Source organism: Apostichopus japonicus, chromosome 1 (assembly GCF_037975245.1).
Source record: "Apostichopus japonicus isolate 1M-3 chromosome 1, ASM3797524v1, whole genome shotgun sequence".
Taxonomy (NCBI): Eukaryota; Metazoa; Echinodermata; class Holothuroidea; order Aspidochirotida; family Stichopodidae; genus Apostichopus; species Apostichopus japonicus.
In genome coordinates, this window is record NC_092561.1 from 3898417 (window position 1) to 3914625 (window position 16209).

At 35.2% G+C, this 16209-nt stretch overlaps 3 protein-coding genes across 5 annotated transcripts in view; all 3 read right to left on the minus strand.

Moving 5' to 3' along the window:
- The window catches only part of LOC139955669 (uncharacterized), a 61878-nt gene extending 54764 nt beyond the window's left edge, over nucleotides 1-7114 (minus strand). Inside the window, exon 1 of one of the 3 annotated variants that reach the window (XM_071955170.1) lies at nucleotides 6908-7074. The gene's annotated coding sequence lies outside the window, so the exon portion shown is untranslated. Of the gene's footprint in view, nucleotides 1-6907 lie in introns of all 3 variants that reach the window. The other 2 variants (XM_071955179.1, XM_071955165.1) reach the window with 2 other exon arrangements.
- Nucleotides 1-13883, minus strand: part of LOC139984903 (uncharacterized) — a 33388-nt gene extending 19505 nt beyond the window's left edge. The window contains exon 1 of the mRNA XM_071999068.1: nucleotides 13621-13883. Coding sequence (XP_071855169.1) covers nucleotides 13621-13697 — 77 coding nt within the window. The 5' untranslated portion in view covers nucleotides 13698-13883. The remainder of the gene's footprint in view (nucleotides 1-13620) is intronic.
- On the minus strand, nucleotides 9681-14125 carry LOC139971766 (uncharacterized). The gene is made up of 2 exons (XM_071978502.1): nucleotides 14015-14125; nucleotides 9681-11913 (listed from the first exon to the last, which is right to left on the minus strand). Exon 2 carries the CDS (start codon nucleotides 11892-11894, stop codon nucleotides 9681-9683), a length of 2214 nt encoding a protein of 737 aa, XP_071834603.1. The 5' UTR covers nucleotides 11895-11913; nucleotides 14015-14125.
- Between the last annotated feature and the right edge of the window lie 2084 nt (nucleotides 14126-16209).

Below are 16209 nucleotides of genomic sequence, written 5' to 3' on the forward strand. Positions count from 1 at the left end.
AGCACTAATCTCCTTTCCAGTATATTATATATTATTTTTTTTTCACGTACAGGCAATATGACACTATATATAATATTTTGCATTCAGTTTGGTAAGAAATGCCACCTGTGATGATATTTAAGTGTTTTTGAGATAATTATATATCACAGGAGTTTTGACACAGATACTGCAGTATATGGTGCTAAGCCTGGGTACTAAGATGTTAGCCTGGCCATGTTGTTATAACACTGATACTCATTATACCTCAAGTTCTAGTTTAAAAGCTAACACTCTCAGTTTCCCAGCTCCCCTCCCCCCCCCCCCCTGAGATTTCCACTTCCTAAATGAAATGTAGTTTTGTATGGAAATTATCCATTGACAGCTCCAGCAGCATTTAATGAAATGACTTCTTCCGCGATTATTACTTGACAATTAGAGTATTCTGTGATATCAGAGTGTAATATGAGGTTACTTGTGAGTAACTGTTTTAGAAGGCTATATAAGTGTCTATGCTAAAGTAACAGGTACAGTACAGTAGTAAGGGTATGTAATTGTTAAATGTAAGAATTTAACTAGAGCACCAATGGTGCAGAAGCTCATACCTTTTCGAGCTGAAAAATGTAGGGCCCACAAAACCAATTTTGGGCCTGTGAGGGATAACCCCCCCCCCCCCTAGCAGAATCCTGGCCACACCGCTGGCTATAATTCCTACTGTATTTTCCCCTTTAAATCCTATTTTACCCACTCTCTCAAACAATACCACTGGCCTACCCTATTAAACTTTCTCCCCTCTACCTTAGCAGACATAACAAGCACTCCCTACAAGACATAACTTCACAAGCTGCCTACATACCTCAGGCTCAAAGACTTCTAAGAATCGGCAAGTGCTGATTGGCTATAGGGCTCTCATGCTTACAGTTCAACAGTTAATAACAACTCCCAGTCCTGCTTTAATTCCACTAAGAGCCTCTGCAGAGCTTAACCACAAATGTAAACAAACACTGCAGGGATTGGGAGACAAATTAAAGGAGCTTTGGCAAAAAGTGAAGGCTCAGATTTTTTTAAACAATGGGGATTAATTGTAACTAATTAACTTTTGACCAAAAATTTTTAGGCATCACCTTATTCATACACAATCCAACAATCATCAGTTCAACTTTGAATATGATCCATCGAAATCTTGAGGAGATTGAGATATTTGAAAATATTACAAAGAATGACCCCCGATGACCCCCTAAATGACCTTTGACCTCAATTTTCCGAACACTCCTCGTAACTCTCATCCCGAGGAACATTGTGACCAAGTTTCATTATAATTGGCCATACACTGTACGAACAGGAGCAATTTGAAAATATAGGGCCGCGGCCCGGGCCACAAAAGACCCCTAGTTGATCTTTGATCTCAAATTCATGAACACCCTGAAGGTAAAACTACCATAGCACTATTGTGACAAACCCTCAACATTGTACCATGGAATCTGTAGGAGAAGAAGCATTTTGCGTATTTCCACAAAATGGCCCATTACGGCCCACAGGTGACCTTTGGCCCCAAATTTTGGACCATCTCTGATGGCCCTATACCCAATGGTCCTTGTGTCCAAGTTTCATGAAATTCCATCAAACACTGTGCGAGTGGGAGCGGTTTTACCAATTGTTGACGGATAGAGTGATAGAGTGATAGAATGATAGAGTGATAGACGCGGCACTGTAACAATAGCTCACACCAGCATGCTGGTATGAGCTAATAATTTGTTGCAATATATTGGTACAAAAAAATAACATGCACGGTTTTGAATGCAGCTGATGACTAACACAACCAGCTGTCATGAAGCTGACACAGTTACAGTAGTGGCGTGTATCAAGGAGGGTGCAGGTAGCCATGCCTCAATACAACCAGCTGTCATAAAGCTGACACAGTTAGTGGCCTGTATCTAGGAGGGTGCAGGTAGCCATGCCTCAATACAACCAGCAGTCATAAAGCTGACACAGTTAATGTCCTGTATCACAGGAGGGTGCAGGTAGCCATGCCTCAATATAACCAGCTGTCATGAAGCTGACACATTAAGTGGTGTGTATTTAGGAGGGTGCAGGTTGCCATGCCTCAATATAACCAGCTGTCATAAAGCTGACACAGTTAGTGTCCTGTATCACAGGAGGATGCAAGTAGCCATGTCTCCATTGTCAGTCAAGGGAAATGGTTCTGTCGCGGATTTACTCTATATTTCATATTGTAAATATTTAAGAACGCACCATGTTACTTCTAAGCATCTATTTTGTCTAGGGAAGACTCGCATACCCACTACTGATACGGGAGTCAGCTACTGTACAACGACGATCGGGGCCCTATCCACTCTTTTATAAGAACTTTAATTCACCTGTAGATTTTCCAGAAGCTTGATGTCCCCAAGTAAAACAGAGTGGATAGTTATAGTCATTCCATCATTACCTTCACGTGGCAGCTCTTGAACATGGTTCCATAGCTCCCAACTCTTGAGAAGGCAAATGCTGGTCCATGCCACGACTCGCCGTCCTGGGGGAGGGGTATAATGGTAGGGGGTGTCCCCCTCCCCTTTTTAATTCTTTTGGAATCCTGGTGATGCCTACATGTAAACTGGTGGCACTTAGAAAGGCTTTTGTCATCCAAAATTTTCTGAGAAATATGAATTGTTTTGTGTGTAACATCAATAAATTGAATAGTAGGTGATAATTCATTCTTTCCCGTGGCATGAAAATGTTCACTGCTCGCCCCAATGAAAAGAAATATAGGCTAATTTTAGGTTCAAATGATGCTGAAAGGAGGTTTTATACTCTATTTTGCTTAATGCTAAAGAAATGATGGTTGCTAAGTCAAAATTTGATGTCATTTTTTTATGTATACTTGAAAATTACAATGCCAGTATTTCGGACGCTTGCGCAGGTCAGCGGGCTTGGGTGTTAGAATGCTGGTCCAACCCGCGAAATGCGCGTCAGTTGGGAGCTCTGTGGTTTCATATGTCATTTGATCTGACTTTTGTTAGGAAGGTCTTATGCATTACTATCAATGGCAGAAGCGATACACACTTTTAATATTATAGTCAAATTCCTACTGCAATATGGTGTTTATTTTTATGAAAATAGTGTTGCCCAGGTACTGTTAAACTATTCCACAATGAATTTGTTAAATACCTATCATGGAACATTAATTCTAACTGTTCTTGATTCAAAGCTCTTTGTTTAACATCGTAATTAACTGCTGTAGTTTCGTTTTATAACCAACCCTGCACCATTCAATACTTTCGGGTGAAAATGGCCGAGAACTATACATGGGTCAGATCCAAAACCTGTCAACCTCAGGGCTAAAATTTAGATGATCATAGTTATCAATTTTGATAGTTTTGTCCAAAAGAAGAACAATTTAAGCTTGCTTGGCAAAAAAATTAAATTTGTATGTTTCTTTGTTAACGAGTACTGCTTAATTATATCAACAATGTACTTAAACCAGCGTTATGGACGGAAACAGCAATTTGTGCCACTGAACTGCAAGGAATGATGGAATTCACAGGAATCTGCACCTGAATAATTGTTTATGGTACTGATCTCTCCAAAATAGTTTTTGGAAAAATTAAGTAGGGCATCCCTAATTAAGATGCTATTCGAGAAGAAAATCATTAATTCCGTCCATAACGCTACCTGATGTCATTAATCTCCTGGCAATTTTAAAGTTCACTTCAGTGATAAAATTTGCATGTAATCTTCTGAAGGTTATCAATGCCATTAAGGATGAAGTGAAAAATTACCAGATTCTTGCATATTGATAAGCTGGGGTTCAATGAAACATCTGTGTTATGGATGGAATTAGGAAAACGTTATGGACGGAATGTGAATGTTATGGATGGAAATTACTTTCTTTGGAAAAACTATGCAGAATGCTTTTTATTAAGTTAAATCAAAGACATCAAATGTGAATGAATGTTATTTAGGATGGAAAACCTTTTTTTACATGTACATTACAGTATTTTTCTAGGCTTTCAGGTGATGTTTTCCCTAATTAAAAAAAAAAAAAAAAGAAGAAATTTCTGTAAAAATCCCAAACTTTGAGGATTCTTCATTTCAAAATAGGGCAAAACACCCTCCTGAAATTTTTTGTACAAACAGGGTGGTACTATATCTCTTCCAGAAAAAATTATCAGATTTTTTCAACATTACGCATTTTGAGTTATTGGCCGTCAAAGACGACCTCTTTTGTACATCGGAGCAGCTTAACAACTTCTTAAATTATTATTGAGAACAGCTAGAACCCTGAAATTTGTTTAGGGGTAAGAACTTTATACTTACAGTTGAAGTATAAAACCCTGACAGCTCTAACATGGTTACTTTGGTAAAAAATTGGCATCAAAACTCCTACCTCATGCTGAATCGCAGCATGAAATAGCAATTTTAGAGTTGCACAACTTGCAAACATATCATAGGTAAGCATTGTAATCATTATTTTGTAATGTTTGTACCAGACATAATAACCTCTGAAAGAATCAAGTACCCTGAAGCAATGGTTTAAGCAATTCATCACTAAAAATAGCACATTTTTTAGTGAAAAGTACAAAAATCGTATATTTTGACACTTTTAAGTGGACCTAACTCCACAAGACAATATTTTTGTAGCCTAATTTTTAATTTTCCTATTCTATGGGATAGACTCTATAGGCATCTGTAATGGAAAGGTAGTAGAATGGTTAATTGCTGAGAAATGAGACCTCAAAAGTCAAGAAAATGCCATGGTGGCGACAAATTGCGGAATTTCAAAGTGTGATAAATCGGCCAATTGGAAAGCAATGCAACTGAAATTTTCAGAATATGCTTATTTTCATGATGGTCCAATCATACAAAAAATTTGGGAATTTTTGGAGAAGGTGCAGCAACAGCCATTCTTGATTTGACACGGAATGACCCTTAAAAATCCAAGTTGTCATGTCCTTATGCAACGTGGTTTTTGTGTATGAAGGAGACTGGTGGTTGGAAAAGGTGGACCAAATATCAGTTGACAGTAATGATGTCTATGTCTCCTTCCTACACCCTAAGGGCCCTACCAATAATTTCTTCTGGCCATCACCTGAGACAAATATCCCACTAGGAATGATCATGGGGAAACTAGAACAGCCTGTCCTCCTAATTTCAAGTAGCAAAGTGGGAATTGCAACAAAGGTGGTTGAATATATTAGGGACAAGTTTCAAAGAGATTGTGAGCCGTGATGGTGACGAAAATTTTGACAAATATGAATCGATGTATTTTGTTGAGATTGAAAAGTCTATTTCAAATTTTCATGACTGTTCAACCATACAGGCCTCCCATGTCCACAGTTTTATTTGCATGTGTTGTTTTCTTTCATACAAGCTTTGTAGACTGGTGAAACTTTGATTGCATTGGCATTGTTTGAAGGAGGTAAAGCCACAAAAGTGAAAAAAACAAATGGGAAAAGTACTGACAGCCTCTGCTTATAGTGCTGAGAGCCACCTGATGAGTACCTTCAGCAAGAGTGAAACTTTTCATGTGCTGTAGCAATTCATTTCAGGCTAATTCAATACTTTCCGTCCATAACATTCCGTCCATAACAATTCCTATTTCAGGACTAGCTCTTTCCCTTCTTATAATAAATTCAATTTTATTTGATATTATTACACATATTGGCCATAAGTATTAACTTATAACACACTCTTCACAATTCAAGAGTTGATCCTAAATCAGGACAAAACCTTCCGTCCATAACGTTGTACATTCCGTCCATAACACAGAATTTTGGTTTGGGGTAGTGGGTTAATAGAGGTACATTGAAGATTATGAGTGGGAGTATGATAAAGCTAAGGTACCAGGCCTGTGATGAAAAGTACCTGATACTTTGAAATCCTGAACACTTCACAGAGTTTTGACCCACTATGAAGGTTGGTGGATATCGATCATTTTTCTGATTCCGTCCATAACGAACACCTAATTTGCATATTCAGACTAATATTGCACTACCCAATTAATTTTTTCCCGTTATATGGTAGAGGTATCCCAACTTAGATCAATCATGCATACCTTACCAAATACTAACTCTCACACTATTTTTGATGGGACTTTATCTCTGTGAATTCCGTCCATAACATTGGCAGAGGTTTTGGATCTGACCCACATATCATATAATAATGGGTACCGTTGTTTTCCGCACACGTTACTTTCCGCTGAAACAAAACGGTGTTTTCCGCAAACAAATTTGTCAGCGGAAAACAACGTTTTTTTCAGCGGAAAGTAACGTTTTTTTTTTGGAGAAACAGAATAACTTACTGAATTGATTAGGCACATGGAAGGATTTAGGAAGATGGAGAAGATAGGATTTGACTGTAACAGGATAAAATGTAGCTTCGAGACTAGATTTAGGATACAGTAGCTAAGGTTGTACTTGTAGCTTAGGCTGTAAGGCTTACTTATACAGCCATTTTATTTCCAGCGAAAATCAAAGATACCGCCTTTCATACCTTTTTTTTAAACCATCATTACGCGGGCCGAATTTTTAATACTTAATTAGATACTCAATCCTTCATAACGCGGGCGTCCCTTTGCCCTAGTATATATGCTTCTTTAATAATTCGTAATTACAAACACCCCAAGCCTCCTCTAAATTATACGCAGCTTAACTTTTCTGACATGAACTCAGTCTAACCATCCTTGATCGACGTTCTTTGATACTTTCTCATGTTATTTTAATCATCCTGCCTGAATTTGGTATCTCAAAATTGCGGAAAAATATAGTGTACAGGTAAGTGAAAAATAGGTCTTTTCCGCATAAGAATTTTTTCAGCGGAAAGTAATCAGCGGAAAGTAACATGCGGAAAACAACTGAAACCTATAATAATACACTGTGTACTGTACCTTCATTCATTACCTAGGCTATAGCGGAACAGAATAGTTACTAACCTTGTGCTTTTAGCTTTTAGTCGATGGAGTATTAAGTCCTTTGTAGTTCAAGTTAAAATATCAAACTTACTTGAATCCTACTTTATCCAGTTGTTGTTGTTTTTGCTTTTTTTGTTTTCAAAGAATCTAATTGAAAATACAACACACGAGACACAAAGTACCGATTTACGTCCAAAACCAAGCGTCCAAGCGATAATACTGGAAATCCCCTGTTGCTGATTTGGGTGTTAACATATTGAGCAATTACCTTACACCCTCCCATAAATTAGTGAAGAGCCATATTTCTATGGACGGCCAATTGAGAAACTAATACAACGATGAAACAAATGAACAAGAAGAATAAATATTCAAAATGAAAGAAACATATGTAATACCAATGTAAAAATTATGAAAGGCTGCATTTAAAAAGATAATTGAAAATAAATAGACAATCATGTAGCGAAACATACCAAACACATGCAACCGAATGATAAACAAGGAGCACTGGAAAGACAAATTCCACAATAAGCTGATTAATGATGTCCATTCAAACCTGCCGTAATAGCTCGAACGATAACGCAGGTCGTAGAGTTAAAAATATTTGAACCGGATGGAAATTTTCTTATAATTGGTATGCCGCCCTCTATTCCATCATAGGCAGAATGTAGGTCTATAATAGATTGTCATCGTAATACTATTCTTTTCAGAGGAAACTGCGTTGTCAAGGCAACTGCTGTTAATGAATGCATTTGATGCATTTTGTGACGTCGAGGAGTTTGAAAGAACATCTGTGTGTGTGTATTGTGACGACGCGGACATCTAAAAACAAGCTGTGTCGAATCCAGTACAACTGATATAAATAATATTCATACTGCCCATACTATCAGTACAAATGCGTTTAAGCGATACATAGAATTACAATAGATGCAAAAGAAAATGTCCCATCTGGGTATACTTCAAAATGAGAAAGAGAAATAGAGTATGAAACTGACGTTATATCCGTGTTATACTTTAAAACTGGATAATCAAATACTTCTAAAATAATGAATATACGTCTAACTTATGCGCAGCAAATTGAAAGTATATTAGATACAAACTATAAACATGGAAGGATGTTGCTAATCCATGGTATCCGTTATAGGAAAACAGAGTAATCAAAAAGTCCTTTATATGATTACATCGTAGCTTTAAAGATAAAGCATGACAAATTCGACTAGTTTTTGCCATCCCACAGGCTACACGAAAGCAAGATTGAGCATTGGAGGCTGCAACTAACTGTTCTCATTCGACATTATTATCATTGAACAATTCAGAGCAACATTACGTTTGTTGCTATTTTCTAATAATACGGAGCGAGCTTGTCACCCTTCATATCACTTGCCACTCCTCTCTACTTTTGCATTATATTTACATAGACTCTTTCAGATCAAATACAATAGATACTATATGATCGAGCGAAATATCATAATCGTCTGTAAAGCACACAGATGCATCGTGCGTAGTGCGCTATACAAGAATATAAACATTACATTACATAAGAAGCAATGAAACCAGGCAACGGCTAAAGTAAGCTGGGGTCTTCAAGCAGGAAAAATACATAGTTTTCCTATCTGAAATGATCTTCCGAATTGTAGAAAAAGATTATTTAAACCTGTCAATCAGATAAACACAAAATGTGAAGCGAAGTGATAATTCCATTGCGATTTCTCCCACATGTTCATCTGGTAAATATAATCGTAAAGATACGTTCCCAGCTCCATAATTATTCGCATGAACGTCAGCAGTTCTACGCATATGTTTCAATGTACTTGATTTTCGAGATCTAACTTTATAAGTTCCATTGAAGTCATTTATTCAACTCCGCAAATATGAAAGCTCGGTCCCCCCTGAAACATATTCCTTCGCAGCCAACTTTAAGCGAGGTTTGGTAAAACATATGTCTACAGCAAGTATATCTTATGGTTTTGCGAATATATGATGTATCTACAGTAAGTACAGTAACCGCTAATCTAAAGGGGTTGAGGGTCGAATTGCTTAACGGACAAAGGTGGTGGCTCACTTTTCTTTTCCTTTCAAGTAATTCTAGTGAAATGATGTAAACTAAGAAGACCGATCTTAATCATCATGATCCGTTTCATATTAAAGTTTCTAGTTTGTTTCAGCAAATGTTGATAATTCCGTCCTCATCAGTTGTATAACCAGCCTTTGATATTCAAGTGTGGTGTATGCTCTGGATATTCGTTTCTTTCATGTATGTTTTCCAGGAAGACTTTATTCTGGAGTCTGTTGGAAAGAACATTTATAAAGTTACAAACGTTGATCCAGTTCTCTATAGTTTTGAAGCACAGCTAACAAATCCCTTCTTTTCTTTTCTTCTTTCCATTCTTGCCTGTTATGTTCCCTTTTCTGTCCTTTGTTGTTTATTTTCTTGTTAATCAACTTAAGTTAGCATTGCGATGTCTTGTCAACACGGTACCATTACAGTATCTCGTTAGAATTCTTAATTTTTCTTCTTCAATTCCGTAAAGGAAATAGTAAACAAGTTTTGCACTTTAGTTTCATGTATATTGGGTTTGGGACATAACTTCTACTTATTTGTATACTATTACTTGAGCTATTAGTATTATTTTCAAGCAAAAACTATCTTTAAAGTTATAAACATTATATGCTACTGCCATACATAAAGTCAATACAGGAAGATGATATCCTTGGTGATATTATCTCACTTGAATGTACCCTTTAATTGTTATTACATCAGAGTATCCCGATAACATTTATGTTACTACTAGTAATATTAAAGTAAGGAACACTGAGATATACTCACTAGACTATAACAAAACATCTTTCCTGACCGTGATGTAGCTACAAGTAGCTTCTCTCCCTCCTCTGTCATCAATGTTGTCATACACCGTGCTGCCTCTTCTGTCCGTTTGGTTGTCAAAATCTGCTGACCATCTTGACTGTACTGTGTGATGATACACTTTCCATCACCATACCACAAGATGTATACAAAACCTGCCCTGTCTGCACATATACTGTAAGGATACCAAGTCTCTCCGTCAATAGCTGGTTTCGGAAGCTTGTATAATAACTCTGCCTCTGCTTTAGATGTATCCATGGTTACAGCGTATGCACATCTACTCTTTACATCGCATATCAGCAGAACGCCTTCATGATAAAGGATATCTTTTGACCATCTTATAATCTCTTGCAGCTTCAGAGCTCGAATGAACTTCAATTCTTCATCAAATATGAATAGCAATCCAATATTTAGTGTACCTACAATTATGTGGCCACGTACAGGATCAGTAGTTATACAAGTCACATACTTCACATCCACCGTTTTGATGTCATCAAAGAGGGACGTGATATTATTTTGAGTAAAGGACCCATCATAGATATTATAAACACCAACCTGATTGGATGTACAAACTGCTATCTTATCACCTGATAAAGCAGCACAGTGACTACTGGGAAAAAGAGAGCTCCCTTTGGCAAAATCTATCTTGTCATGACGAATCTGACATCCTTGTCTGTTCAAGACAGTGATAAATGAATGTTCATATGATAATGTCCCAGAGACAACGATGTTACCAGAGCCGGTACTTGTTATACCAGTTATACAAAACCCATTACCTTTGATCATATCAATATCAACAACAGATTCTACATTATCCAATATATTTACTCTATCAAAACACAATATTGGTAAATCATCCATTGTTACATCAGATAAAGATTCCATTTCTGGAAAATCTTTCATCATATCCTCAACTAGGGGTTCGCTCGCAGCTCTTATATCAGGAATACACTGTGCATCAGTCCAGTGGTTATGTGATTCAAGGACTCTCGAAGCTATAGTAGACAAATTTTCAAACTTATTGACCCATTGATTACAAAGATCTGATAAGTTTTGTGTTTCTCTAAGCTTGCGTTGCTGTTGTTCTTCTATTGTTTTGTTTCTCTCATTCATTGCTGCATCAAGTTTGTTCATTGTTTCGTCAATCTTTAATTCTCTGTTTTCTATTTCGTTTCGTTTGGTATCCTCTTTCTCTTTTGATTCCCTAATTTTAATTTCAATCATCCTGTCGTACTCGTCTCTTATTTTTCTAATTTTCTCTTCCATTTCTGATTCTAATTCTTTCAATTCTTTTCGAGTCTTTTCGTCGAGAACTGTTTTGAATCTGTTGAATTCTCCCTGTTCTTTCTCTTTTTTATTCTTTAACTTCCTGGTCTGATCTTCGTACTGCGTTTTCCATTTTGCTTTTGTATCTGCAACGATTGATGTAAGTTCTGCATTTACCTTGTTTATCTTATCAGTTAAGCTGGGTACATTTTCTTTCCGTTTTACAAGTTCTTCCAATCTCTTCTGCAACTTCTCTCTTTCTTCTTTCGACACATTCGCAACGTCTTGTAGGTCATGACCTTTGTGTTCTCCGTACGTACATGTCAAACAAACAGGGTGGTTTCCACAAGTACAACAACACAACTGAGCCATGTGTTCCGGGTGAGTATGACACCTTGGAGCTTCCACCAATGATGCAAGTTTTTCTTGTGTGAGACTTTTTCTCTCAAGATCATTCAGAGCTAATACGTGTTTCTGATGTTTGGCAAATATCTTCTTGGTCAAATGAAATTGATAACACTGGACACAAAGAAATTCTTTACACATAAAACAGTATGCTGTAACCTTTAACTTCTCTTCACAGCCAATACATTCCCTCTCTTCTCTGTTTTCAAATGTTTTCTGTAGCTGAATAAACTGCAGCATACTTTTCATATGGAAGTCAGTCTTGAATCCATCTATCCTATTGTTTGGTATTTTACAGACATCTTTACAAAGAGGACATTCAAATGTACCAACTTTGCCTTCTATTATAGGTTCCAGACATTGTTTACAAAATCTATGCAGACACGGTAATAGTTTCGGTTCTTTAAACAGATCCAAACAAATTGAACATTCAAAGAATTTATCTTCGATGTCATTCCAATGCGATGGGCAGGCCATTTTTGTCTCGAAATTATATCTGTAAAGAAAATTATGATTAATGTTAATTAATATCATAATTTGGATTTACAAATTGAGAGCATAAAAAATTAAGTAGAAAGACCTTCAATAAACTGAATTCAATAACTTTTCTTTGTAACCTACGGTATGAATGGTATTTCTTGCCCTATAAACACAGAAGTCGAGAAATTGGTGCAACTCGATCACTGACATAATGGAACTGTTCAGATACTTGTGGTTGATGAGATATACAGTATGTGTTTACAAGCTGTTTTTTTACTATTTCCCATTAAGCCCCACCAACTCATGAATATGGAAAAGGTCAACGTTGTTGCAAAGAGCATGTACTTACTATGTTGTTACATCACTATACCAAGTATGAACTAAATCAGACATAGGGTTGAAGAGATATTGCCATTATATGAATTGTATGTTAACTCCGCCCACTCATCAATGTGCATGTAACGGGTAGCACAAACAATAGAGAACAATTAATCAACATAGGGCATCTACCTACTGTACTAAGCATGACATTGACTCAACTTGTGCTTCTTGATGCAGCAAACAAAGCCCCCCCCCCCAACACACACGCCATCACGATTACAAAGGTTACCAAGCCTTCAGCATCATATAACCACAAAGAGTCACTCAGTGGCATGAGCAGTGGAGGAAGGGAAGGGGCAAATTTAACTTTTCCCCAATTGATTAAGGTATGGCGTTTAAACTTTGTGAATGGGCCAGAGGAGAATGAGCAATTTTAAATGGGGGAGGGGGGGGGGGATGGACTTCTTCCCAATTATTACTTGACAAGTAGAGTTATTCTGTGATATATATTATGTTACTTGTGAGTAACTGTTTTAGAAAGCAATTTTAAGTGTCTATGCTAAAGTAACAGGTTGTAACAGTATGTAATTGTTAAATGTAAGAATTTAAGAATTTGTTGCGATATATTGGTACAAAAAAATAACATGCACGGTTTTGAATGTAGCTGATGACTAACACAGCCAGCTGTCACAGGCTGACACAGTTAGCTGTATCAATGAGGGTGCAGGTATAGCCATGCCTCAATACAACCAGCTTTCATAAAGCTGACACGTACAGTAAATATCCTGTATCACAGGAGGGTGCAGGTAGCCATGCCTCAATACAACCAGATGTATATGAAGCTGACACAGTTAGTGGTGTGTATCAAGGAGGGTGTAGGTAGCGATGCCTCAATACAACCAGCTGTCATGAAGCTGACACAGTTTGTGGGGTGTATCAAGGAGGGTGCAGGTAGCGATGCCTCAATACAGCCAGCTGTCATGAAGCTGACACAGTAGTGGCCTACAACAACCTCAGGGCCTTATCCACTCTTTTACAAGCTTCTTTAATTCACATGTAGCTTTCCAAGAAGCTTGATGTCCCCAAGTAAAACAGGGTGGATAGTTATAGTCATTCCATCACTACCTTCATGTGGCAGCTCTTAAAATGGTACCATATGTCATTTGATCTCGCTTTTATTGGGAAGGTCTTATGCATTACAACAGTACTATCAATAGCAGAAGGGATACACACATTTAATATTATACTTTAATACCTTACTGTAATATTGTGTTTATTATTATGGAAATAGTGTTGCCTGTACTTCCTAACTAATGCATTAAGTTTTTAAGTACCTATCATAGATTATTAATTATTACTTTACTTGATTCAAAGTACTGTAGTACGTTTTAAGAAAAGTCACCTAGGAAAGAACCTGGGCATGAAAACCAAACAACCAAACGACTGATCTGCTCTCAACCCCAGTACGTCCCCTTGCATCAAGAGTGTGACTGTGTGATCATCGTCAGGTGTGTATCACGATTGACCTCGCAAGGAAACAGATACCACACATGATCTTGGCCAAAAGGCCGAGAAGTGATTAACTACTGTAGTTTAATTTTATAATTTTTTGCACCACTCTATACTTCCGGGTTAAAATGGCCGAAAGCTATACAATATAATACACTGTGTACTTTACCTTCATTCATTACCTAGGCTATGGCGTAACAGAAATAGTTACTAACCTTGTACTTTTTAGTCGATGGAGTATTAACTTTAAGTTCTTTTTGTAGTTCAAATTGAAATATCAAACTTACTTGAATCCTACCTATCCAGTTGTTGTTGTTGCTTTTCTTTGAAAACTAAATGAAAATACAAGACACAAAATACCGGTGTACGTCCAAAATCAAGCTTCCTAGTGATAAAATTGGAAATCCCCTATTGCTGATTTTGGGTGTTAATGTATTGAGCAATTACCTTACATCCTCCCGTAACTTGTATATTGCTACATATTTTAGTGCACATTTGTGCAGAGCCATATTTCTACACGGCCGTGCGTACGTACATAATGTTTACAGGGTATTCGAGTTAGCATGGTAACGATGTGCCCTTGAAATAATAATGATAATAATGATAATAATGAAAATCATAATTACAATACATTTTAACTGTTTAATAATAATAATAATTACAACAACAACAATAATAATTATAACAATAATAATAATTACAATAACAATAATAATAATAATAATAATAATAATAATAATAATAATAATAATAATAAAAATAATAATAATAATAGCCTAATAATAATAGCCTAATAATAATAGCCTAATAATAATAACCTAATATAATAATAATAGTAATAATAATAGTAATAATAATAATAATAACAATAATAGTAATAATAATAATAGCTGCCGAAGCAACCATGTAGTCAGCAGGTTATGTTAGCGCAACTATATGGTACTACTAAGATTTGTCAATATGCTTATAATAAATTTAACAGCCGTTGTATTGAGCAACCACGTGGTTGTTTAAAATGGGACAATGATTTTAAAGGCACCACTTTAAACTGGAGTGAAATTTTTGGTTCTTGTAGCAAGATTAGAGATACTAAATTAAGAAGCTTCCAGTACAAGTTTATCCATCGTATCATTACTACAAACAGTTTTCTTAGTAAAATTAACATTATTGACGACCCAAGTTGCAGTTTTTGTGGCGAGTCTACTGAAACTTTAGACCACCTTTACTGGCGCTGTAGCGCAGTTGGAGATATTTGGAACAAAATATATCTTGAAATCTTTAATTCAAAAGTTGAAGTTGAGTACGAACACGTGTGTTTTGGTTATGATTACGAGAACAAAATGAAATGGTATAGCCTGACAATGTTTTATGCCAAATATTATATTTACCTTTGCAGAATTAACAAAAGCGTTCCAAGTTATGATATTTTCAAGCATAAGCTTTCATTTTTCTTGAGTGTTGAAATGTATATACTTATCAATAACAAAAAGCACAAAGAAATTAAACTGCTAAGAGATTCTTTGCATTATTGATAAAGGAAATGTCCTTTTGGTGTCATGAAGCGAACTTTTTCTTTCTTTTCAACTTAATATGTTGTGCAGAAGAGATGGATGCAAATAAAAATTTCAAAAAAAAAAAAAAAAAATAATAATAATAATAATAATAATAATAATAATAATAATAATAATAATAATAATAATAATAATAATAATAATAATAATAATAATAATAATAATAATAATAATAATAATAATAATAATAATAATAATAATAATAATAATAATAATAATAATAATAATAATAATAATAATAATAATAATAATAATAATAATAATAATAATAATAATAATAATAATAATAATAATAATAATAATAATAATAATAATAATAATAATAATAATAATAATAATAATAATAATAATAATAATAATAATAATAATAATAATAATAATAATAATAATAATAATAATAATAATAATAATAATAATAATAATAATAATAATAATAATAATAATAATAATAATAATAATAATAATAATAATAATAATAATAATAATAATAATAATAATAATAATAATAATAATAATAATAATAATAATAATAATAATAATAATAATAATAATAATAATAATAATAATAATAATAATAATAATAATAATAATAATAATAATAATAATAATAATAATAATAATAATAATAATAATAATAATAATAATAATAATAATAATAATAATAATGTTGCCCCGGTCCAATGGTCGAGCCTGGGGTGTTCCACAGATTTCAGCCGTCACAGGTCTTACATCTAGCCGTCACAGGTTTCCGCATCTAGCCATCCTCCTCGTCCTAGCCTTCCTCTTATTTACTACAGCAGATGGTGGTGCTCATGAGCCAGCTGATTCAGTAGATATGGGCAGAAAAAGTACACAAGAGTTCTTGTTGATGTTATACACAATGGCTTGATATGAAAGCATGGGTGGTACAT

Coding starts and splice junctions, on each gene's coding strand:
- LOC139971766 (XM_071978502.1), bottom strand. CDS start 11,894: ATGGCCTGCCCATCGCATTGGAATGACATCGAAGATAAATTCTTTGAA.